The sequence below is a fragment of the Caloenas nicobarica genome, chromosome 6 (genome assembly GCF_036013445.1).
Source record: "Caloenas nicobarica isolate bCalNic1 chromosome 6, bCalNic1.hap1, whole genome shotgun sequence".
NCBI lineage: Eukaryota > Metazoa > Chordata > Aves > Columbiformes > Columbidae > Caloenas > Caloenas nicobarica.
In genome coordinates this window covers 5,951,723-5,978,822 of record NC_088250.1, presented here as the reverse complement: position 1 = coordinate 5,978,822, position 27,100 = coordinate 5,951,723, and the positions used below count along the sequence as shown (strand labels likewise).

The 27,100-nt window shown below is 41.8% G+C and overlaps 1 protein-coding gene across 1 annotated transcript in view; it reads right to left on the bottom strand.

The window, feature by feature from the left end:
• Nucleotides 1-27,100, bottom strand: part of ADARB1 (adenosine deaminase RNA specific B1) — a 65,509-nt gene that overhangs the window by 10,180 nt on the left and 28,229 nt on the right. The window contains exons 3-9 of the mRNA XM_065638106.1: nt 26,640-26,714; nt 19,428-20,359; nt 11,553-11,667; nt 8,845-9,013; nt 8,182-8,330; nt 7,410-7,578; nt 186-367 (exon numbers count right to left, since the gene is read on the bottom strand). Coding sequence (XP_065494178.1) covers nt 186-367; nt 7,410-7,578; nt 8,182-8,330; nt 8,845-9,013; nt 11,553-11,667; nt 19,428-20,359; nt 26,640-26,667 — 1,744 coding nt within the window. The 5' untranslated portion in view covers nt 26,668-26,714. The remainder of the gene's footprint in view (nt 1-185; nt 368-7,409; nt 7,579-8,181; nt 8,331-8,844; nt 9,014-11,552; nt 11,668-19,427; nt 20,360-26,639; nt 26,715-27,100) is intronic.

Here is a 27,100-nt window from a genome sequence, read left to right as displayed (position 1 = left end):
AAAGGGTCCTTGCTATGGTATTTCTGACTGAGTATCTACATTAGGCTTAGATCATAACTTATCTATTGTAACCAGCAAGCAGTTTACTCACAGTACATAATTTGCAAGGTTTTGAGAACTGCAAAATCACATTGCTACTGGAACAGACTTAGTTACCGGCACGGCCTTCTCCATTAGATACTTGCCACTAAGTAAAGGTCTGTTGAGTGTATAAAGAGGTGGTAGATCTTCTATCTCTGCTATCCTCTGGTATACGGCTCTGGATAGATGATCCCCATGATATAAACTCCCCAAGATGATGCTAGAGAAGTAAATTGGCTCCACAAAGAGGCTAAGTAAGGCTCCTTGAATACCCAATACGTTCCACCTAAGAGGGAGGGAAAAACAAAACAAAAACAACAAAAAAAATACTTTCTTTTTAATGGAACAAGTAACATCTGCCAGACATAACAGCAGTCAATCACAATGGACCAGACTTTCAACCCTTCCTCTTGACCAGCACGTGACTATGGTAGCATAGCTGTGACACCTGCCAAAATTTCCTAGATCAGCTTATGGGATGCTCAGCAAAACCCTGAGTAAGATGACCTAGAGCAACAGGTCTACTGTCAGCATCCACTTCAGGAGCAGAGCCCGTAACTTCACTTCCCCACTAACAGGCCTGATGATGTGTTTCCCAGCACCCTAAGGCCAGAGATGGACAGGATCGTTCAATCGGAGAAAACCGAACTGTGAGATCCTCAGTCAGAAATAGTAGCCGATGCCTCCCAAACACACCAGGTAGCGAGCAAACAATCCTTCCCAGAACGCAAGAAGGATCATGTCTGCAAGACATCAGCACCTCATCACCATAAGGGAAAGCTTGCCCTGGACACCCTCGCCGAACTGTCCACGTGCTGCTGCCAGAAAGGACATCTGTAATTGCTTGCAATATCCACAGGCAGGGAGAAAACTGAATCTGAAAACTGAAAGAATCCAACTTCATAGAATCCAACCATAAAACCCTGTCTGCACCACTGTGACCTACGCTGGATGAGGTCTAGTGGCAGGGATATAGCACGCATAGGAGCAAAATACTGACTTTTTTTGTAGCTGTGTTCATTTGGTCAAGTTTTGGTTATCAATCTGTACGTACATCATATAAAGTGCTTTTTAAAACCTCAAGGTCTCCTGCAGAGTATTTTCACTGTCCTTGTCTCTGAGGAGCTTGCAAACAACTTGGCACTATTAAAACAGCAAACTTCACTACAACTGCAACACCCAGACACAAGTAGCAGGAAAGTTTCTTTTGATGCTTAAATAAAATAGAGGAGCACGATGGAAGCTCTCATGCTCATACAGAATGTTTGTCCTTATTGAAAGGCCTGGGTTGCAAGGCTCCTCTAGGAACACAGGGAACTCTGATGTTGCTAACAGTGTTTCTTGCAGCTCATGCTGGGATAACATGGCTATCCACCAGTTCAGGCTAGAAACTATATAGCACAACTGCTTCGCTGCTGCAAAGACTGAACTACATAAGCTAGCTACAAGAATTGCAAAGTGTTTAAAAAAAATGTTAAAAACAAAAATTGTAATCCAAAAAACCAATTTCTTTGCATGTTTTTACTGAGGATGAAAATGGAGGCAATGTGCATTCACTTACTCGTTAAAAAAAGCTGGCCCTAATGAATGAGTAAAAATACAACACTAATAAAAAAATAAGGCATATTTTGCATTGAGTAAAGGCATATTTTGTTTAACACTGAAAATGCAATCAGCAATCAAACCTCAGAGTAAAGGTATGAAGGGAAAATTGTTGCTTCCCAGGGCCTAGGTGACCTTACCATGGCTAGAATTTTGTGAGCGCGGAGATTTCAAGTGCTGAATGAATCACAATAGCATTTTCTCATTATTTCAGTATTACCTACATCAAGCATAAGGAAGCGTATGCACTGCTACAGGCACAGGTAATACGGAAGAAACATCTGGAAAGAATCCAAGACTGAGCATTGCAAACTGGGATCTTAAAATTGCATCTGAAACTTGCGGACACACACTGAGCTTCTGTCAACGAGGTACATCACATTTTACTTTTCATGAACAGCGCTTGAGTGGCAGATGGATATTTTTAGAAAGGCCAAAGCATTCCTCTGGCAAGCCCTGGCTCCTTAAATAAAACCTTTGCCAGATCCTTTCCTCGGCCTTCGGTATCTCCAGAGCTTGTGTTTTGCTGCGTCCTCCCACACTTGGTGACCTCCTCAGGCACAGAAAATGAAGGCTGAAGTTTGTCTTGCTCAACTTCCTTTGATTAAAAGGAGGAGTGAGGACACCTGAACAAGCTTCTGCAAGGTGAACTGTATGAACTGGTATTACAAGAGCCACTCATGAGTGCTGGATTCGGAGCAGCTGGTTTGCTGCCAGGACAAGGTTTGCAGAAACCATTCATATAACAAAAGCCTCAAGCTCTTAACATTGATTAGGCACGGTTGGATAGTGGTTAGGTTTATAAAACTAGCTTTAATTTACGGTTGTTATAATAAAAGAACATATACTTATCTATAGAAACATATACTTGTATCAGAAATGGGCAGTAATGCAGAGATAAACATGAAACCCAAATGAAATTCTGCAGATTGTAACAGTGTCAAAAGGAAAGATTGCACAGACTTTCTTGTCCCTTTTTTATACTGTACTTCTTTCTGTCAAACAGGAATTTCTCACTTCCACTCACACATCCACTAAAAACAGCCTTTTTAGATATAAACTGAGAAGAAGCTACACCAATACCACGCATCAGTTTTTGAAAGGCCACGGGCATCGCCTCCTGAAATGCTAAAACTGCCTCGTCCTCCCAGTTTACAAGCACGAGTTGTGAGAATGCATACCAACAGACGTTGTCAATCTAGTACTAAAGTTAACTGAAACCACAACTTTTTTCGAAGTTAATGGATCAAATTCTGTGTTCCTCTACAAACTGTGAGGTGCAAGGCAGAAAGAGCAAAATTTATTACAGAAAACTTTATTAAGTGTTGCTTTTGCAGTGAAACAAGCAAAGGATTTTTTTCTTCACGTTAAAAATAGTACCAGAAAAGGGTTGAGTAACTGAAGTGACTTAGACCTAGCTTACAAACTCAAACCTTCCAAGGTTCAGATGTAGTTTCTAACACAGAATGAACCTTTCCCCACTGCAGTAGAGCAGACATAGACCCTGGCTGCTGCACGGTACTAAATGGAACATTTAATCGCTTGAGAAAATGATAACAGAAGACAACTCTCCCATCACTAATTCAACAGTTTAAATCTCTCCTGCACCAGCCATTGGCAAAAATGCAGCACTCCCATGTGAAATGACCTGATCTCAGGTTCAGTCTTACTGGGCAGATCCCAGAGCACATGGTACCTTTTCTCACCATCAAAGCAGGAAAATGGCACCACGTTTGCAACAGAGAAAAGCACTAAAGCACGAGCATAAGCAGAACACAGGAATGCTGCATCGCACCAATGGCGATACTGAAGCACCTAAAGTAAGGTGTGAAGATGAGAGATTTTCCGAAGGGGAAGAACACCTCAGCGGGCAGGCAGACACCGCCCAACGTAAAACTTCTCACTGGAAAAATCTGAGACACTCAGTTGAGTATAAAGTCAACGCCTCTTGTGACAGCATTTTACATATTCTGAGTGTTGTGGTTTTAAGTCACTGCAAGAATTTTCTTTCCTAACTTTTATAAAACTTCAAAATAAATCTGACTTTTAAAATACAAGCTTTTATATTGATATAGAGCATGAGCCACAAGTCCGGACTGCCAGTATTCACATACAGGTGCCTTGATTTGAGCTGAGGGTCCAGATTTCATTAGAGTCAATGGTGATTTACTCAGCAGCCAAGTAAGACCGAGGTTGTTGGGCAGGACAGCTCTCCATCAATGGATCAGCCATCTAATGCCAGGGAAGCTCAAGCACGTGGTGCCGATGGGGATACCTGCGGCCAAAGAGCAGCCGGGTGTCCAGTAGCTTGCGATACTTCTTCAGCTTCAACTCCGCGGTTCTGCAAGTGATGCATCGTGCAAGGACAGGCAACCTGATGTGATGCCAGAAAGTTCAAACAAAGGTGTGTTTACTCATCCTGAGCCAGCCTTTTGCTTTGGAGCTGCCTTTTGCAAGACAGAAGATCAGAGTCACCAAGCAGCTTGGTTCACTGTCTAGCAGGAACTCATTGAGGTGATATTCAATCCTACCATGTTTGATGAGGCAACAGAATTTCTAGAGCTCTTCTAGAAATAATTAGGAAAGCACTTAAGCACAAGAAGGGAAACAAAAGCTACAAATCAAAACCACAGCTCTCCTTTTTCCTCAGACAGGCCGGATGACACACTGCAATGGCCCTTAATAGCACCTGGATTAGGAAGTTCAGTGTTCCCATCACTACACGTATGAGCTACTGCTGCTTTTCTGGGACAAGGAAAAAGAAATAACAACTTTATCTGGCTGGCTGGCCGCCGAGCAGCTCCGAAGGAGGATGACAGTCAAAGAATGTATGAATCTGCTGCTGCTATAAAGCGAGAAGTTGCACCCCACCATCTCCCCAGTGCCAAGGCTGACTGAACAGGACCCTGCCTATCGCCACCTTGATCCTCAGCCTGCTAATTTTATTGCTTGTACAGCTCTCCACAAAGTCAGATCAGTGACACGATTCAATTTTTTTTTTTTTTTTTTTAAAGTAAAACCCTGGTTTTGTATTTTGAAGGGGCAGTTTCTCTAGTTCTGTCACAGCACAGCTCCACAAACAAGTGGAGATGCGGCACGCAGGAGGGATGCAGCCCCTGGTTGGATTCCTGCAACACCTTCTGATATCTTCATGACATACAGCTGATTTCACAACACTTGATATAAGAAAAGGTTAAGTAAAAATTAACTCCTCAGCAACGCTTTTACAGAGTGTGCTGGTGCACCTCTTGCCAAAGAAACACCATCAGAAATAATATTTTCCCTTCTTTAGAGTAGAAGAGCATCAGTGACTTTCCCTTTAACGACTAGACCTAATGTTAAAGCACTTCTCAATTCCTACAGCCTTCCTCACAATGAAATGGGATGAAAAGAAATCTTGTTCTTCTCAGCAAGACATCAGCCACAACTGGAATGTTTCATGACAAGTTAAGTAATTATTTGAAGCCAAAAAACTTCATGTGGGTGGAAAAACACATCAAAAGGCAAATGAAAAAAATACACGTAGTAAAGTACCATGCAACAAGGTTTGGATGCATTTAAAACTAATGCATGTATATTAACATCCCAAAACAGTTACTTTTGGTCACAAAAACCACTCTAACCTCATACTGCAGGGCCACCAGGCAATAACACACCAGCATAATCCTGTTCTAATGCTTCTAATCCAAATGGGATTACACTCACGGCCTTCCCACGTTCCTTGTATTTTTTCTTGGATGTTCCTACCCGGCTCAGGAGGTGCCAGACTGCACACAGCAACAAAGCGCCCAGAGGCTGGAAATAACAGCTTGGATTATACAGATAATCCACACAGATGAGGCTGTTCTGATACAAGGAGTTCTCCTGCCTGTGCAATCCTGCACCCCGGATTTATCCGTGCCTTTTCCAGGCTGGGACTGTGACCCTTGAGAATGCTCAGGGGAAATTCAGAGGGCTCGGGTATACCAGAGGACCGACTGCTGGACGCTACATTCTTTTAAATGTCAATGGACAAAACATGGTCATAAGTGTCAGGGAAATGTTTAAAAAAAATAAAAGAGGAAAAAAAAAGAAAATTTGGGCCTCCTTACCCGTCATTCAGTCTTTGTTCTGTGTCAAGGGGTTCTATTTGCTTCCTTCACGGGCACAAACAAAATTATTGCCATTAGCCCCAAGGAGAGGTGACAGCTAGCTACGCAAGCGAGAGATGGATTCTGTTCTGCATCACACAAAATCAACAAAACGGTCAAATGAGTTCTACCTCAACAACTGTCTTCATGCTTTTTAATTTGCACTAACAGCAATGATGATGTGATAAAGGAAGGCAAATGAGTGCGACATGATTACCACGTCGGGTGGTCGGGAGAAGTCCCTGGCATGAAGCTGGGGAATTTATTTGGTGACTTTTATTGAAAATCTTAAAAAATCCAAAACAAAACAAAACAGCCCCCAAAATGTCACTTTTGTAGAGTTACCTTTCAACAACCCAGTGTCCTAGCTTCTGAAATGCCCTATCGCTTTATGTTAGGGGGATTTAAGCTCAAGTAAAGCGTCTTCCTTCAGTAGAGATGCTGATCACTTGAGACAAGACTAGAGGAACAAAGCAATTGCATAACCTTCCTCCTGTATTTTTGGTTTGGCATAGGCAGTTCACAAGAATAGTTCCAACTTAATACACTTCATAAATTTTGAATCAGACTAACTGTGACTTCACAAAACACCAGAGCTATTTTAATTAATAAATAATTAGAATATCATCAGCTGAAAAACTTGGCATTTCTCCTCTATTTTGCAAGAACTCAGAGGCTGCCAATACAGAGAGTAGTTTAAAAAAATGTTGCAATTCTCCCAATGCTTCTGATACTTGTTAAAGGATACTGCTGCTAAATTTTTTTTTTTGGCGGGGGGTGGGGGCGGGAATCATTTGTCCATTTAGGATTTTGAGCAGAAAAAATGTTTCCATCTTTGTCAAAAAGGACAGCAAAGAAGGAATTGGATAAAATAGAAATAAAAGTACTAGTATTGGAAACAAAACATTTAATTACAGTAAAATATTTAAACTGAAGTTAGAATAATTTTGAAGTCAAAAACTGAAAGTGCCCATCAATTAAGATTTTTTTAACTGGAACACTTTTTTAATATATAAAATAATCTAAATCTACTTATGGACATGTATGTATCTTTGATATCATAGAATCACAGGCTTGTCTGGGTTGGAAGGGACCTTTAAAGATCATCCAGTCCAACCTCCCTGCCATGGGACTGGGACACTTTCCATTAGGACAATGTTGCTCAAAGCCCCGTCCAACCTGACGTTGAATACTTCCAGTGATGGGGCAAGGACGTATATCAAAGGAAATTATCCAAATATAACTAATGCAATATATTTATTGTACTGTTTTGCTAATGTTATACTACTTTAGAGGAGGGCAGGGTGGGGAAGCATTCCTCTGCTATTTCCCAGTGATATAAATACAAAACAAAGCTGGAAGTGGCTGGAATGACAGACAATGATTTCTCCTTGCCTCTGAAGCCGGCAGAAAGTCTGACTCAAATTGCAGGTCAAGAATCAGAGCTTTATCTCTGGTGATACAGCCACCTCCATGCTACATCCAAGTCCTGAAATAATCCAATCAATAACCTGCGCATTCGCTGCAGGTATCATACAACCTCTCCTTTCTTGTTCGGCGATGAAAAGCAATAGCAGAGAGAGTTCGATATCTCACCTCGCTATCTTGTCACTGCAGGACATGGTCAGCAGCCTCTCTCCTTGCAACACGCCGTCCCACGTCTGGATGGTGGTGGTGGAGCGCACAGGGATGGTCCCTTCCCCGGATTCTATTTTCGTCCGTAGCTGTCCTCTCGCTTTGCGGTTTGGATGCCTGTCCCCTTGATCTAAACGACAAAAAGCACTTACAATCAGCTGAGAAACATTCTCAAAGTGTTCTACAGATAGCATTAGAAGAATCAATTCAACTCAAGAAGAATCAATTAAGGGTGTTTGCCTGAGTAACTGCTGGCTTGCATAACAATTTCTATTGCTCCTTGCAAATTAGCTACAGCATGAGACATCTCTCACAAATACTGTCTTCTAAAACACACTTGCAATTAAACCAAGCTTTCCGGGAAGGAGCAGCACGCAGCAGGTAGCTCTTCAACTCTGTTCTGCGTGTTATAGCATTAGAATGAATTAATGGACAGACTGAGAAAGGGGCAAGCAGACAACTACCATTAAAAGATAGAAACAGTGAAAGGGTTGGTTAGTTCCGTAGAAACAACTGACTCACTGGCTGATCTCGGCCTCTTCAAGACCACTCGCTGGATCAGTCTATACTTAACTTCTACCATACAGGAAGAACAGCTCAGATTTTTTTTGGAGAGATCTTTGTCTAACACACATCTACACTAAAAGGAAAGAAGACACCTGAATTTTAACTGTGCCACTTGTAGGTGCTCAAAGAATACTTTAAATTCCCTTGAGTAGGGCCGCTGTCATACCCTCTTGTGCCGCTTCATGCGGTGAGAAAATCCGAGCGTCGCCGCAAGGAGATGTGCTGATATAGAGATGAAACTGCACATTCTCCTTCAGCTTAAACCCGCCTCGCTCCGATTTGATGAAAATGGATTTTTGTTGATCTTCTTTATTGCTGGAATAGAGATAATAGCTAGAGTCAAAACTGACACTACACGTACATAACCATAAGCTCAGGAGTCTTAATTGGCATTAAAAAACACACACAGGATGTCTGGAAATTTTATAGCATAAATCTAACAGTTATTATAAGTAACAAAATTAGAATACCATCGAGACAAGAAATAGAGTGCCCTTGATATATCCAGATGTCAAGAGCTTTCAGGCACTTACCAGCAAATGAAACATCAACACCCTTTAGTTCACTTGAGATTATTTTGATTTACATGTTTACAGTTTAAAAAATTATTCTTAATTATTTTTTCTGTCCTCCCCTCTCGTGATTGACACCTAACTGAATATATATTTTGTTAAAGTCAGACTTGAGGGCAAAGGGTCTGAGTTCTCAATTAAACATCCTAATGCAACAAGACAAGTGTTGCACATTGAAATAATTAAGACAGATGTTTTACACAGACACCTTTTCAGCTCCATGTGATCAGCTCATCTTCCATTTCCCTCCAGCTCACCTTAGATAAAGCTCAAGTTGTGTATACAGAAATTTAAGCAGGCACCGACGAGATATAATTTCTGCATGGCAATCATTTAATGCAAGACCACGATCACTCATGTATTCACCATTGATGCATTTTGTTCCTGTAGAAACACTTATTACCAGGGCATCTTTCACGTCTGTACCTGCAAAACAAAATTTCAGGAGGAAGATGCAATTAAAATCACAAATAATCTAGCAAGTGATCTTCCTGCGAAACCCAAACAAAGCTCCTTTTTTTTCTCATTCACTTCTTTAAAAAAAAAAAGTTTTTCTTCTGATAGATTCTTTAAAGCAAAAGCTTCACTCAGCCATACCCTCCCTGTACCAATACGATCTATGGTTCTTGTGAGTTCTTCATACTGAAGTTCAGATGAGTTAGAAACTGAAAACCTGCAGGGAAAAATTGCTGCTTCAGGAGGAGTTATTGAAGCCAGAGCTGCAAAGACAGTGTTTTTTTCCTGAGCCCCAGGCAGCCAGCTAGCTTCCAGCATGTACCTTCTGGCCAACCATGCTGATTTTCACAGCAGCTTCAAAAATCTGAAAGGCACCGATTTATTAAAACAGCAACACATTACGGAAGGGTATTAAGCCAACAACAGCAATAGTAAGACTAGGGAACGAATAAGTTTTAATGCTTAAATCTTGTCAGGAATATAACACTTATGGAAGTGTAGTTCTTAGTATTAAGTAATTCCGCACAGTAGAATTTAAATAATATTTTGGGTGGGTTTTTTATACAGAGAACTTTTATCCCACCAAAAAATAAAGGTCAGCTGCACGAAGAATTCAGAAAGGCAGGTCAAAATGTTACATCCCTCTAGCAAAACACTCAGCAAAAAAGTGTCCCAACAAGCCACACAAATCCCTCTGAAGCTCTCAAGGCCTCATCAGCAGAGGCAGAAAGCAGCCAAGCCTGTCAAACCCCTTCTGCTGTCTTCCTCCCACAGAATAGTGACTGCGGTGTGGAAAAGCAGAATAACCACGTTCAATGCAGCCCAAGCACCCAGAGCTGAGCATCCTCCCATAACCACCTGGGCTGCACGATGGCAATGCTGATATAAGGGGTGTAGCTAGTAATTGGCAAGGGAATTGGTAGTTGAGTCACTAAAAAGGTAATTGAGATTTGGGCTGTTTGAGCTCCAAGTCCTGATGAAATATGTGGCCTTAAAAAAAAAAAAAAACAAACAAAATTAAAAAATGCACCTGAGGCCAGCTGCCCCCTCCTGCTCATCGGACAGCTGGGCCACAGTGACCAAGGAGTATCCCACCCCGTAAGCACTGTGCACAGCAACAAGAGCTCCAGGAAAAGAAGAGGATGTTCGAGGTTACAGCGGTTGTCTACCCATGAGTCTTCTTGCCTTCCTTCCATTTCTCCCCACGTCCCCAGAGACAGCAGCAAGCGAGAAGCTGGGTGGGTGTTTGTTGGCCTGGCCAGCCCACCACAAATGTCTTGTGACAGAGTTTGGGCCACACTGTCCCCTTGTCACATTCCCGTCCCTAAAGCATGTGGTTATCTACCCTAATCAGCACCTCAGACCTCAGCAATGAAATGTCTGCTCTGTGTAGGACGCCCCTACAAACATCTCAAACATCACAAGGATGGAGCCAGGCTCTTCTCGGTGACAACCAATGATAGAACAACGGGCGATGGGTATAAACTGGAACACAGGAGGTTCCATTTAAATATGAGAAGAAACTTCTTCATGGTGAGGGTGCCAGAGCCTGGCCCAGGCTGCCCAGGGAGGTTGTGGAGTCTCCTTCTCTGCAGACATTCCAACCCGCCTGGACACCTTCCTGTGTAACCTCATCTGAGTGTTCCTGCTCCGGCGGGGGGGTTGGACTGGATGAGCTTTCGAGGTCCCTTCTGATCCCTGACATTCTGTGATCTCCACAGAAGGAAAGAGTTGGCATTGCCCAAATCCCCAAGGGAAATTACTATGCAGCCTGAAGTACCAAGAAAAACACCCAAGGCGCACGTTCCACGCAGACCACTCAGAAGAAACGTGGCTTTACGTGTATCACCGACTCGTACAGCTGATCGGGACATTGCGTGACAGGCCCAAAATGAATGTCCCATCAAGGGTTGAGGTGGATTGAAGACCAAGATAAACCTTAGGCCTGAGGAAAATTCAACAGCAGCATGGATGCAGATCAGCTTCGGGCAGAACTTTGCTGTTTCGGGTGATCTGGCAGAGTCAGATCAGCAATCAGAGAACCACGACATTACTGTCATTTGTACATGCACGCCAGCACCAGCTGCCAAAACATAAGCTGTTTTCTTCAGATGCTTTAACTAAAATAACGGAGAAGCAAAGTGCCAAGAATAAAATACAACAAGAATAACTCAACAAAGTGCAAAACCTTAAAAACTTGGAAAGCAAGCATAATTTCTTATACAATATGCCAAAACCCAAGAATACCATCTGAGTGACCAATGCAGTGAAATTAATTTTAGATTTACTCTCAAAAAAGTTGCAGGATTCATTTTTAAAGGTATGTGTATTTTGTAGAGCATGAATTATCTCAGATGCGTCAATCAGGCACAAGACAGGAACTCAGTGGAAAAATAGGTATTTGCAGGTCTAATTTTCCTGTAATTATCTTGAGCCAAGATTTAATTGCTATATTTAGTGCATCTTGAAGACTAAATAGTAAAAATATATTTCAGTACTGGTTCTTTACCTGTTGTCATGACAATTCCAGCGAGGACTTTTCTGCGTGCATGTGGAGATGTGAAATTTTCTGTCAAATCACTGAATTTATCTACAACCAAGCGTGCAACAGCATCAGCTAAAACCTGTAGGATCACACAGAAACGCACATTAGAAAATTAAACAAATAATTTTAAAATTACAGCAGCATTAAGTTATAAAGATTTGCACTTTTAAATGATCTGACACAATAAATTAAACAAGTGGACATCGGGCATCAGCAGTATGTCAAGGAGGTGGCTGGGTCCAATTTTCAGGCATATTGAACACTTGCAGCTCTTGAGAAGTGGAAGCAGAGCTCTGTGCTCCACATCTATTAAAACAGAGTCAGACAGCCCTAAGCGAAGCATCAACGCACCTAATGCTCATGATCGTTATGAACATCTGAGGCTTAGGAGAACAACTGGATAGACAGATAAGTCTATGCTTTCATGCTCAAACCTCAAAACACATCATTTCAGTATCCTCAACATCGGACCTGACAAGAAGATTGAAGTGCAAAAACCAGGCTCCTCAAACCAACATGTAAACCTTTTATAACAACTGAATTAATTAACTATCTAGCTATTACATGAATAAGAACAAAATCTGGTTAAACACTTTCTATTTCTTATTTTTACAAGACATATGCAAATTTAGGAATAGAAAATGTCAATGTATAACCCAAAATGAACTGTCTCAAAACTAGGAAGGATTTTTCTCTTTCACCATCAGGAAAACCTGAGCAATAACAGTCACGGCCTCGTTGTGTCCCACCAGCAGGGTCAGACCATAAGGGGGACTAAATTCCCATTTTAAGGAAAACTTAAAAATACCAGTCCTCCTCTTGTTGAATGACGGTTCAGTTCAGCACTGCAGCTAATCTCACCTGCTGTTTTTAAGGCAGCTGGAACCATAACAGCTAGAGGAGATGAGTCAAGATTAAATTCTTGAATTTTCACCTGCAAAGAAACTGAAAACCAAGGCAACCTATGCAACAGCATTGCCAGCACAGCTGGTTGTTCCAAAGAAGCAGATGAGAAAGGCAAGTGACATGTTAGATGGCATGATGGGCAGTTCCTGGGCTGGCAGGAGAGCCAGGGCAGCCCATCCCCAAACATCTTCCACCAGCACCGGGACCCACAGCCAGAGACAAGGAGCAAACAAGCCCAAGAGGGAGCTCAGGTCCCCATCTCGGAGCACCAGACAAAGATCTTGATCCAGTTGTCCATGATACCTGAGATATTGTAGGGTAACCACCTGGCCCACAGCTTGACACACCAGAAGGACACAGGTCCTGTGTCACACCCACCAGCTCCATGCAGATGTCTTAGGCACCCAAGAGCATCCAACGTGACGATAAACAGACATGTAAGTAACTACATCGAGCCCCAAATGATGCTTGTGGCTGAGAGTCTTCTGCTTACAAACTGGCTTTGGGCTCTCAGCGATGGAAGAAGATCACCACTCACAGCCCTCCAGAGGGCCCAAGGCAAATAAATCAACAGGGCTGACGAAATGGTACAAACTCTTGAACACAATCAGTTCTAAAAACAGACTGCCAGGGTCAAAAGAAAAGAAAGAAAAAACAAAACTAAAACAAACAAACACAAAAAGAGGGTTTGAACACTGCCCTGATTCACCACCATTTTCTTAACAATGCTCATGAGAACCGACAGCCTAGAAATAACGTGGAGGAGCTCTCGAGGTTAACTTCCTTCTGGAAAAGCTGTAGCAGCTGAGGAAGCAATAATTAAAGCTCACGTGTCATGATTTCAGAGCTCGACACCCTTTTCCAGAACCTGATTGGAGACAGTGACCAGCAGTCAGTGCTGACTCAGGTCACATCTGCACCAGCCTTTGGTCAACGTTTTGCATTTGCACAACTTGTAGAGCCAGAAGACTCTCAACATCACAAATACAAGTTTTCTTGATGCATTTAAATGAACTGCAACTCAGAAACTCTTATCAAGAGATTGAGAAATTTTTCGGGAAAGCAGTTTTGCTCAGATGCTACGAATATGTCTGGTCAGGCATTGTTTTTCAAATGAGGTCGTTTTGCTGCTGGAGTAAAAATTGTGTTACAGCACTGTGACCACACAGCACAAAATCTGCATTTAATTGTGCTGGTACGTACCTAATGCAAATAGCTGAATTTCAAGGTAAATACACTAAAGAAGAATAACAAGCAACAGTTTTATTCTCACCCTGGTTTTACAAATGGAAAATTAATACACAAAAGGCTTAAATGATTAACCTCCCTGCAGCTACACAGGCAGATCTCTGCAGGAACAAGAAACAGAGTCCCCATTCCAGTGTTTTATCCATAGCCCCACTGCATAATTATGGACACTGCTTCCCAGCTGCAAGTTTTACACTCTCGTTTTTGTTTTATATTTTTTTTCTGCTCTATCTTACATCACAACATGCTGGACAGGATAACACGGCTGGCAGCTGACCATGTGAAAACATGTAGAATGACATTATCATGGCATATACTATTGCAGAACTACTGAAACTAACTTTTCCAAGTAGGGTTGGACCTGAGAACAAAGAGGCTTCAAAGCCTCAAAGTTCAACACATACCAAAAACGGCCGTTTCAAAATGATGAATGAAAACCAACCATTTGCCAAGGGCGAACACAGGGGAATGCTTCTTCCAGGATCACTGTAACTCATTACACAGATCGTCACCCTACATGGCCAAGCCAAGGCTGAGGAACCAGGACTGGCTTGAGGAGCTTCTCATCAAGAGGTGGGAACAGAAACTGCCAGGTGTTTGCGGAAAAAACCCATGGCCAACTTACCTGCCAACACTGCTGACAAAAAGGCTACTTGAACAGCATGCTTGCATACATGGTGGATACATTAGGTTTTTTTCCAAAAAATATTATTTTTTTCACATTATAAGAAAAGCAGAGGAAACTGCGGTGTCAGTTTACAAGCGAGAACTTGGCGAGTCCCTCTGGGAAGATGTAAGCTGGCACAGAATGACGGGATGGGACTGCATCTCAAACAGCGTGGAACTAAGCTGCTGGCAAGGAAACCTAAAAACGCTTGAATGAACATGCAGCCAGACACTGGAGAGGCTGATAAGAAGGACTAAGCAGAACTCAGGCGAGACAAAACGACCGCTAGAGATGTGAACAATACTGGAGGAACTGGGCAGAGGGAGCAAAAAAATCACTGCCAGAGAACAGGCAGATAATAATATTAAAGATTGTTTTATTCTATTTGAAACCCAAATTGCATGACAACAGGCAGGCGGTGAGGAATAAACGCTATTAAATGCCTACAGATTTAGTTATTAAGGTTTGAGTCTCTTATAAGAATACTCACCCGATAAATTAGAAGAATCATCCTTCTCTCCCAGGTGGTCTATTACATTAACATAGTTCAGAGTCACTAAGAGCATGGAAGAATAAGGCAGGCTGCAAACAGAGCACTGAGCCACCGGGAACAAGACCTACTGGCCTAAAACGATGTCCTTGCTGTCCCCATCTCAAAACCAAGGACTTGAAAGCTGTCTCCACATCAAGCCCAGGCCACTGACCAGCCTGGATAAGGTTCTTTCACTTCTCATTCTGACTCTACTCCCTTTCATACAAATAAATATTAATTGGAACAGAAATGGAACTCGTGTCTCACCTTCCCAGTGAGTGCCCTAACATCTGACACACAGGTTCTCTACCCTGGCTCCTGCATTAAGTCATTACTCCAAGCTGAGCAATTCAAAAAAGGAAAGACCTAAAATAGCTGACAGTTCGCTCGTTAAGGCACATGAGCTGAAAGCTATTTCGGGTGCTTTGTTCCCTTCTCTGATGAAGTTACAGTGAACTCACTTCTACACGTACAGACTGATTTTGGTTATCTTGCAGCAACGTTGTAGCAGAACCACCCTGACCACCCATATTTTACAATATCCTGGAGCTGGTGAAGCTCAGGTCTGCCCGGATCCGAAGGAAGAGCTTGGCAGGACACAGAGACCACCCCAAATGCACGGTGGTGAGAACCCGCGTGGTGGGACCAAAATCAAGGTCCCTCATCTCTCCCCTGATCGTGACCAGCACATGCAACTCAGACAAGGTGCAGACGTATCTACACTAATAGAACAAGGTAATTATTTTCTAGTGGTCCAAAGTTTCCTGTATTTGTTTAAAGGAACTGCTACCTGGCAGTAGATTCTCTACCTGCTTATGCAAACATGTCCTTTACATTTCTGCCAAATCCACAGCAATTACTCCAACATATTACTCATCAATTCCCAGATCTCAAATAATTTTCATAATTAATTTGTATATCTTTCCTACATTTGAATACTTCTTTTATAGTTTCTCCCTACCCCAAGTTGAACCAGGATTAACACAGCACTTAAAGCAAGTGGAGCCATTGCAGTACTGGTTATGACCCCATTCTTTCTGCATAACATTTTGTTTCAATGTCTGTCCACAATGATATACAGGATAAACTTAATTTGCAACACAATTAGGTGAATGCTTAAAAAGTATTCCCTCTAGTGGATCTTTAAAAATTAATTTCACCTGCAGCTACACTGTTTATTTGTCTAGTGCAAGTTGCTTTCTCTCACAATAGTCCAGCTTTCACTAAACAACGATTTCTAAGCTTCAATATTTACAATTCCAATTCTCTAATTTCCGCCTCTTTGCATCCTGACTAATCAGCTATCTTTCTAAGCCAACAGTTTGAGGAAATCTGGGATATATCATAATAAAGCTTACCTAAATAAAGTTCCTACCGTCTGATGGAAGCCGTTTCCACCAGTGATGCGGCCTGGACCAGCCGACTTTCCCCAAGTGCCCTAGGGCACACCAGGATGCATGTTCAAAACAAACCAGATGAGACTGTTCTTCCCACAATACCTACTTACACAATGGAATTTATTGCTACAAGGTGCTATGGAAGCTAAAAGATGACAGAAGTTCAAGAAAGGGTTGTAACTAATAGGGAAATTCAAGGGCTCTCAGCTGGAAAGACACCGTTTCTGACTGAGAAACTTCTTGAGACACAAACTGCTGAAGGTTAGAAGCACATACTGGGGAAGTACGGCTACAATATGCCCTTTTCTCAGGTTTTTTTTTTTAAGGCATTTGGTACTGGCCTGAATACTTCTTTTAGGGACAGCACCATCCCACCTTTGACAGAGGTGTGAGACCCTTCATGGCCTTCCTTGGGAAGCCGTGAGTGTCTGAGGGAAAAGGGAAAAAGGAGAGAAAACAAGTGATGTATAGGAGATTTCTCTCTGGGGGGTTAAAGAGACTAAAAAATGAAGAAATGCCAAGTCCAACAGAGCATCTGATGCTCCTGAGACGTCCAAGGATGTTCCTGCCCCATCTCCTGAGACGTCCAAGGATGTTCCTGCCCCATCTCCTGAGACGTCCAAGGATGTTCCTGCCCCATCTCCTGAGACGTCCAAGGATGTTCCTGCCCCATCTCCTGAGACGTCCAAGGCGCTGTTCAGTGGCAGGACTGGCCCCAGAGGTAGAAGCAGCTTAGGCCAGCACCAGCATCCCTTACAAACCTCAGTGTGGGGCTGCGGGCAGGGACACGGCACTGGGGAGGGAATGATGTGTGAGAAGAAGCTTCTGTCCGTAGCACCGTGGCTCTTGCTGTGGTTGAGTGCTCAACAATACTCTTTTCCCCAGAAATCAGATTTGGGCTTTGCACAAGCAGTTTTCAAAAAGCCGGTCACATCAACTCCCGCACTTCATCTATAAACATGTGACCCTTTTGTTTTCAGAAGAGATTTTAAAAGACTGTTCGCATTTTGCTGTCTTCTCCAGTTCTCATCACCTACCAGCTGCAGAACTATGACAAGGTCACCCCCTCACATGGAGAGGTGGGAGGTAAAGTGAGGATGCCTATCCATTTACAAGGTGTAGCTAACTATAAAAAGATTTCTTTGTTTTGGAGAGGCAAGTCCCTATAATGCAAGACTGACAACCTCTTCACGACCACCTCCAGTGCAGGGATCATCTCTTCCCTCCTCTCGACTCTTCCCACTCTATCGCTTTTTCTCTCAAGGCACCTCAAGTTAACACACCAGCTACAGACAGGTTTTGAACCTGCCACCCAGGCAGCCAATTCCAACATCATCATTGGCACAACCACGCTGTACTTTTATTATTTCCACTGAGCATTTGGTATTTGGATTTCTACTCCCCTTGCATGTTTCCAGCTTCCATTTTTACCACCTCAATTGGCATTTTATTTGGTCTGTGGGTTATAATAAATCTTATCCTCACACCATTCCTGTATTCTCCAAGGTTTGCGACTTCACCCACTTTAGGATTATCTCTAAATATAACATCTTTGCATACCCTGAGTAAACACTCTGTAAAAAAATAAAACAACTCACAGAGTTTAAAAAAAATAAATAAAGCAGGACCTGAAAACATCACAAATGCTTAAATCCCTTATTAATCATTAATAGATACCAGACTAAAATCACTAATACGTAACAGACCTTCATATAATTCCAATAAATTGACAGCTAATTATAATTAAAAGCAGGGTAATACAACACAGCGAAGTGCAGATCACAAGTCGATCAAAAGCCTCTGAATAAATAACTGTCTCAGAATTGGGCCCACACGAGGCAGAACCAGCAACCTCCCCCTGCCCTCCCAGTATATTTGGCATTAATCTAAAGCCCACCGGGTTCTAGATTTGAAAATGACGGAAACATTCATCAATAAGGCAATAATTGTGCAAAGTTAAAAAAGAGAGCATAAAGGAATACCTAAATGATTCATACTGCCTATGCATTTTGAGGAAACAGCACAATTAAAACAGTCACAACATCTAGTTACGCTCTTCAACCCCACATTATCAAATCACACCAATATCTTGTAATTTTCATTAAATCTAAAACAATGTTTTTGAGACAGAAAAGTCAAAGCCTTGAAATTCTCATAATAAACAGGCAGAAAGTTGCAAAAAAAGTCATAGGCAAGTATTTGAATTTAGACAGGCATACAATATCACTAAAAAGACCCAAGAGACAGAGTAGAAAGAGGGCACTTGAACAATCATTCCTGTAGCTTGACTGGTGAGAAACACAAGCAAGCAAATAAGGGAGACTTTTTCTTCATTAAAAAAAAATTTAAAATTACTCCTTTCTAGCTACTTTAAATTTCTGATCAATGTCTGGTATGTTTGATACTTTCTCTAGTTCATTAATTAAATTAAACTATTTCTCACCCAGATTTACTTGCCTAAGCAACTCACATATGCTTATGAACTAATTCGATTAGAGCACAATTTTTTAGACGACAGCTATTTGACCACACATCTTGGACACATGCACCACGAGTGTGTCATTTATTTAGACTTTGAAAATACGTGGCGGCTGCATTAACCTCACTTAATCTGCCCTTGACTTCCATTATTCAGCTCTGTTAATGCCAACAATTTCAGTTTGCAGAAGAGAACGGTTTTCTTCCCTGCCAAAAACTGCTGCGTCAAGTGATAATTTTACTTAAAGCAGTAATTCTGACTTGAACTCCAGTCTAAGCCTTGCTGCCTAAGACAAGTAAGATGTGATTCCAGCTTTCCTCAGCACAAACCCAAAACCAAGCTGGCACTGCGCTGGGCTCGGTGCTCTCTTGTGTGATGTGCTCGAGGCCAAAAGCATCGGCAACCACGCCTCTTCACTACCTAACAGAATACAAAGAGTTCATGCGATTATCAGAAGCCGTAAGTGGATAAATCACCTAATACATACATATATATATATGCACACACACATCTACAGAAGCAGAAATGCTCTAAGCTGACTCAATACGCATGACTTGGCTACTCTTGGTCACTACCCGAAGACCTCAAGAAAATCCAAAGGGCTCCTCACCTGCGGCAAGTGTAACTGGAGCCCCTCGCTGGGAATGGGCTGTCGGGACGGGGTCTGGTCCAGCTGCATGTTAAACAAGGACGCCAGGGCCGACTGCGCGGCCCGAGCCTTTGCCAGCTTTTTATTCCTTCCCGAGCCTTCAAAAGTCTGACCGTCCACCGCCACGGCCATGACGAAGTTTTTGGCGTGGCTCTCCCCGCTCTCCGAGAGAAACTCGTACTTCAGGCCCGGGCGCAGCTCGTTGAGGATCATGACGGGGTTCTTCCCGCTGGCGGACGGGTAGGGCGGTGGCGCGGGGAGAGGCGACTGGGAGAGGCCGCTGGCCACGGCCGCCGACGGCAAACCGTAGTCCCCGCCAGAGCTGAAGGCCCCGTCCCCGTTGGACCCCAGGTAAAAGGACGCGTCGGAAGGGACCGGCGTTTCGAACCCGTTGAAAAGGGTGTCGGGGAAGTCTGCTTGGTCGGAGGTGAAGTCCGTGTTGACCGACAGAGTCCTCCCCATGGCCAGGTGGGCTTCCGAGGCGTTCGGAAACTGGACAAAAGACCGCAGGGCCTTCTCGGCGGCGTGAAGCTTGGCTTTCTTCTTCGTCGGGCCGGACCCCTCAAACACCTGCCCGTTGACTTCGACTGCCATCACGAACATGGGAGCGTGGACTGGTCCCGTCTGGGAGAGGAGTTTGTACTGTAAGCCGGGTTTAATCTCATTAAGTTGCATCAGGGCATTCTTTGGCAGAACGGGGCCGGGCGTTTTCTTCCTCTTCTTCAGGCGGAATTTGGAGTGGCCATTGTTGCCCTCCTCCAAAGGACGCTTTCGGCTGCTGCTGCCCCCGCCGTTGGAGAGCTGCGTCCCCTCCCCGGCGCCTTGCCCGCCACCGTCCTTGGGGGGCACGTTGTCCACGTTGCGGTTTTCTTTAACGTCGGTGCTGCTGGAACCTGCGGTGCCCAGAAAGAGTAACTTACAATGCCTTCGTTGCAGGACCTTGTAAATGCAAAATTTATAGATTCCTTTATCTCTCTTTGTAACTGGTCAAGTGATGTGTGCTCACAGGTTAAACGTTTTGTGGTACGATCAGAGATAACGATGTGATACAACCTCTCGATAATTCAAGTAATACGGTTGAAGAATGGTTTTCAAACTGCGCATTTGATACAAGCATTTAGCAATAAAACACTGCAGCTTTTTTTTTGTTGTTGGCACTTAAATCATGCTGGAACAAAACTTTTACTCATAAGTTACGTTTGGCCTGAAAAATGCTTTAAACCAGAAATATAATTTATAGTAGCCTATGCCTATAAAACAAAGAACTACTATTAGCAAAGTAAAAATGGATGCTTAAGACCAGTACTAGGAGATGGATATTTAATTCTACTTTATTCCTATTTTATTCATATTGCTTTTTTTTCCTCAGTGATTTTAATTGCTCAAATTGAAAAATGACACAACCTGAGCCACAAAAACTAGGCAGTGCTTTTGTCGGCCCCTTGACTGAACAGTGTTTGAATGCTTTTGTTTCTCTTTAGCTGTTCCATATTCTCCTAACTCAAGTCTTTTTTACGCTTTTCTATTAAGAAACCTTGTATTTATCATTTACAAGCTATTTTGTAATTCCTTGCAAAGTAAGAAAACTGCTGTCACAGAGATATAAACCCCAAAATCACAAAGATCTGAAGACTACAAATAACTCGTAAGACTATGCAGAATACAGGTAGTGTGAAAAAAGCTGTGCAATTACAATGATGACATTTTAATGGGGGAAAAAAAAGACATTATTATATTAATTTAATATTTTCTTTTCTAAAGTAGAAAGTTGGGGTAATGATACATCAGAGGTATATTTAAGGAATTATATTTGCAAAGACCTCATTTTTACCCTGATAAAGAAACTAAGGAAATGAATTATTTCTGCTTTATATTGGAGTTTGTGAATGAAAAAGCAAATCTACTAGGTCAAGTGTTTCTATCTCTTCTGCTCCAAAACTTCAAAATGTCTATATTACATCTACACTGACATTAGGTGATAAATATTAATTGAAATGAGAGCAAACCAAGGTGGAAGTCTTTTTCACAGTAACAATTTCAGCCACACTTCAAGTCTTCCCTAAGAGTCCCCTGCTGTGCACACATCACTTCACCCAGGTTACAAAGCTGATGGAATGGTTACTAAATTTTCATTTATAACATCCTCCAGCAAAAGCTCGATAGGTTACTCCTTTCGGTGCTCGAAGAGAAAAAAAGAAGAAAAAAAAAAGATCAAAAGAAAAAGCCAAGGTAGGAACACATTTTGTTAAATCACAGTAGCACAACAAAGAATTGTACAGTAATAAACATTAAATTCCAGTGAATTAAATTTGGTCAGGAATGAAACACTAAATATTCTGAAGCATTTCATTGCTAGAAATTGCTAAATTTAATAAAGTATCTCTTGTAACGTTCAGCCACAAATTATATTGCCTGCAGAATTTGTGCTATAGGGCCACAATTGTCAACACACTGTGTTCAGGCAGATATATATATATTTATATATACATATATATATATATATGGTAAAGGCATCTAAGGAGAGAGTGGATTTTTAAATCTTTCCTTACAGTGAGTTTCTTACCTGAAGCTGTAGTCTCCAAAATTACACCTCATCTAAAACACCATTTCTGGAACGTCACTCTTATTAGTGGCACCAGGAATTTGCTATCAGCCAATATGACTTTTAGGCTAAATAGAAATTGTTTCATTAACACTAATTAATGGCCTCTGTTTTTACCTTTCTTTCTATATGAAAACTACTACCAGGGCCTGTGGAAACCACAGAAGGAAAACACGAGTTGAACATACTCCAGTCGAATGTAAAAAAGATAACTTTTGCGTGTACGTATGGCAGCTGATGGAATTTCTTAATCCATCTCGTTACACATGCAGGGGAAACGATGCCCTGACAGAGAGAGGGGACTTGAAGGAAGCAGGAAACAAATTTGCATGCTTACCTTGTCTCAATGAGAAAGAAGGGAAGAAAACTACTCCTTGCCTGAGAGCTGCCAGGCTTGTTAGCTTTGGAGAACATGCAGGGTGGAAGAAACTAGGAGAGAAAGCAAGCAGGGAGTACGAGCAGCCTGGGTCAAACCGTGAAGGCAGGCGAGTTTCTGCATTGTGGAGGTGATGCAAATCTAAGCTTTGCACATGATGGAAAGAAAAATACTTTCCATGCCAAGCAGAAGGACTCAGGTTTGTTTCAACCCACAGAATCACTGGACTGCAAGAAAGAGCAACTGCTTCTCAGGCTGAGAGTGAAGATGAGCTTTTGGTCCTTTAGTGTGTCCTGCCCAGCGGTGCTGAGGTCTCCTCATCACCTTAGGGCTGGAGAAGAGCTGACAGACTACTCAAGATTAGCTACCACCACCTGTTAAAGTCAGAGAAGCCACCTCCTTTAATCTTGTCCATATTCAGACAAGGAGTAACTTCTCCAGCCCAGCCTCTCCCTTTTCCAAGCATCTCACCCCCTTAGAGAAGCTGAGACTGTAAGACTTTGGGGAGTCTCTCACTCATCTTTACCCCCCGAAAGCTCTGGCTGATTCAGGAACCCATCACAGCTCAAGCTGGGAGCAAAATTTTGTTGCTCTAAAGGAGCGGTCATAGCAGACCGGGACCACCACTCCATGCATGTTCTAAAAACCAGCTTAGATTATTTCAGAGTCTACCGGTCTGATTTTAAAACTAGTATTAAGCCTTGTGCAGTCAGCATCACAGCTAAAGTAAGGCAGGAAAATGAGAACTATGAATGTTAAAACGCTATTAGAAAGCATAAAACATAGGAGAGAGCTGGCAGGAGAAAAAAAATACCATCTGAATTATAAAAAAAAGTCTCTATGTTCAGTAGTGGAGGCTCTTCATTATCCCTTTTTTTATTAAACGTTTATACGTTAACATCAAATGTCTTGCCTCAGAAAGGTTCCACAGTCTTACTGGATCTCCTAACATACTCCAAAATCAAGAGGTTTAAAAACAGCTTAATCCTAGACTTTAAACATACTTTCAAGTCTATGCATTTTCCAGTCTTCAAGAGTTTTCAAGGAACTTCAAAATTTTTCAAGGAACAAATGCTTTAGAGAGCCCTTTGAGGTCCATCACGGCTGCTGTGTATTCAACACTTTAAAGTAGCATTAATACAGACATAAACACTTGATAACGGGATCATGTTTTCTTAAACATTAATACTACCCATGATTTAAGAACAACACACTTTTCATAAGAGTAGCTTATTTGCTACTCACTAAAAATAGTTGGCAGCTTTGACTGGAGATTTCACTGACATCTGTGGAAGCTGCCCTGGTAAAAATCACAGCTGACAGTATCTTCAGTGGAAGGAAAGTCCTGCTCCTGAAATGTTGTTTGAGACGCTTACAAACCCGAGAGCGCTCAAAGGAAAAGGGCACAGGAAATTTTCATGCCAGTAAAGAAAGAAATTTTCCACCCGAGTGTGTTGGTTTATTTTTGGTTTTACTCCCCGTAATTACAAATGTCTGTAATTAAGATGCTTTATCCATTGGGGAACTTCCATTACCTGCTTGCCGAGAGATGACACTCTCCCTGCTCTGTCTGATCTGGAGCACACTTAATTAAATTTAGATGAGTCTTAGCTGAACCAAAAGATGTTTTTTCCTATCTGTTATACTGCTGCTCTCATTTACTAGCCCGGGGAAATTCTAAAGAAGTCATTTTTTCATAAAAAAACATCTGGGGGAAAAAAAAAACCTCCAAAAACCATACACCACATGTAATCTCTTCCAAGCATCTTTTTAGAAAAAGAGGGAAAATGACCAAAGAGAAAGGTCATGACAGCCACATGGTAGTGTCCCAAGTGTCCTGCAAAATGCTCCACTTCTCCCTTGCCTGTAAGGTAATCGATAAGGACACGTAACCGTGTGAATTTACACCTCGCAAATTGTTTATTTTTGATGCTTCGCCGGGCTCTCTGATTTGACGCTGAGATAATACGCAGGTGGGTTTCCAGCACAGATTTCTGGGGTGGTCAGAGTGCTTCAGACATACCCTCCATGCAAAGCAACAGAAAACCAAATAAAAACATTCTAAAAATAAATAAATCAAGTTTTTCCCAAAATCTCTTGTAACATCTTCCCTATGTTCAATGGATAAAGGAAGAAGACCTTAAAACCTGAACTCTGAAATATTGTATTTTCTCAGCGACATGAATGTAACCTCATCACTATCTTACATTTCAGCCAAACCGATACACTTAATTCTGGCTTCTGCAGAGCAATTCTAGTTATGTGACTGCAAGCTACAAATATTGCATATATCCACCTTCCTTTCCTGTAAGATACTCACTCAAAAAGGAGTTACATAAAATAATAAAACATTTAATTGGCGACTTCTGATATCGTACTTCACAAGCTTAAAGAGAGATAAAAACACAGAAAGATAAAAATTTTTTACAAAAAAAAACCAACTTTGCATGAATCAAGGGGAAGAACTTAAGAATTTGAACTTTGATTTCTCCCCTGCAAATCTGATGATTTAACATTTCAAATTCATGATGTTTGTGTGGACGTACAGACGCAGGAAGGTCTTCTCGCACCTTCTATTAAATGGGCTCATCCAAGCAGCCATTGTTATCCGTAGCTTCCTTTCAAAAACATCATACATATGACATCTCAAAATATACTTTTGTGAGACAACTACGGTTATAAAATGCATGCCCCAAACCTGTACCAACCCCATGGAGCCAGCCTCCTGTCCAGACAGTGAGTTCCATGAATGGTTTTGCATATTGATGCACTAATATACACTTAAAAAAAATCCCAAAATAACAACAACAAAAACACACACACACAAAACCAGCAACAAAACAAACCACCACCAACACAAACAACAAACCAGGAGCACACAAAAATTGAGTGTTTTGCTTAAGGACACTTATAGAATGACCCTGCAAATAGATAACATTTTCTCCATCTTAGGAAGACTCAGATATACTCCTTATTGAGATAAGGGGATTTTTATCCAAAACCCCCGAAAAACTAAAAAACACCCAAACAAACAAACCAACCAACAAAAACCCCACTTATGTGAATTACCCTGTTACAGCTGTTACTTTTTTGAGCGCTTCCTCAGGGAGATCACTTCTAGAAATAGCTAAAGCATCCATCTGAAGTAACTTCGCTTACACCAAAGAAAAGAGTTAGCCAGCATATTCCAGTTGATTTCACTGTTTCAGTCGAAGAAAAAAAAGATGCATTCTAGTGCAGCTAATATTTTTAGGGTTTTGAGTTTGTTTTGTTTTTTCCAACCACAATGATCTGGCTTCTTTATCTCTCACTAAAAATGTTCTGTGACGCCTTCAGACTGAACTACAACCCTTCTGCTCTAACGCTTTTGGCACTGCTGGGCTTTGCCAGGGATGTCTTGTTTTGCCATTGTTGCTTAGGGGAAAAATAAGCACGTTTGTTAATTGTATCATACACAAGTATTTACAGTCAGGCGCAGCGCATCAGCATAGCGGCAACAGAACATTTCTCTCACAAAAAAAAAAATCGTTGAAAGGTCAATAATAGTAAAAATATTTTTATAATGTTTTAATGAGAACACTTTTCTCCGCAGGTTACCAGACCTTAATTTTACCACAGAGTCAGCAGCCTTGCAACACTTCACCAGTGGATGCATCAAGATGATCATTATATTTGGCTTTCTGTGTTTAAATGCACTTTAGTAATTCAGTAGCTCAGGGCTGGAACAGTCAGCACCTAATGACAAGAATTAGCCACACAAGACCTGTGGGAGCTCTTCTAGCTCCTCCTTTTGCTTTTCCTTCCCCCATTGCTGCTTTCCCTCATTTATTTTATCCACTTCGACTCCATCTCCTCCCTTCTGACCAGTCCCTAACTCTCAGCATTAGGTACCAGTGTTCTCCCTTTCTTCTTCATTGTTGGTTCAAAACAGGAAAATATTTTGTGTAATTAGTCAGTCGTTGGAATTAAAATATGAGACACAAGGTATAACTAGACTAGCATATAACCATATGCACTGAAATCATTTAATGCAAAAAGCTGTGATTCATTCTTCCATACTATATTTCAAAACATATAAAAATAATTTAAATTTGTACTTCTGAAGTTTCTTCGCAGTCATCCCTGTACTCATGAGAAAAATTCACCTTCAGAAATGATCACATAGCTTATTACTGTGTAAATAAGCACATCTTACTCATGTTTTCTTCATCGTCTACATCCATGGTGAAATATTTTTGCTGGTTTCTTGGCTGGTGGAGACTGCTTCTGTCTGGAAAACAGAGAGTGTGATATTTAAGCATTAAGGTACCAACATACAAGGTAAAGCATTAAATCTCCTTTAAAATCAGCAGCCTGGGCACTGGCTTTGCTTTGGGCTGTCCACGGGTTTTGCTCAATTTTCACACAGTAATTCTCCAAAGTGCCTATTTCTGTAGCTGATGTGTGGTGTTTGGTTTGGTCACATCCCAACTCAAGATCCCTCCTAAGACTGAGATGGTCACCAGCAACTGAAAGATGTGGCCCCATCTCAGCGAAGGACACAGTGGCTCATGTAACCCCCTCTCCCACATGTGAATTTTCTTATTGACTGAAATGTCCAGACGATATTACATGTAGGTTATCTGGCTGTGGGGAAATAGATTTTATTAACCACAG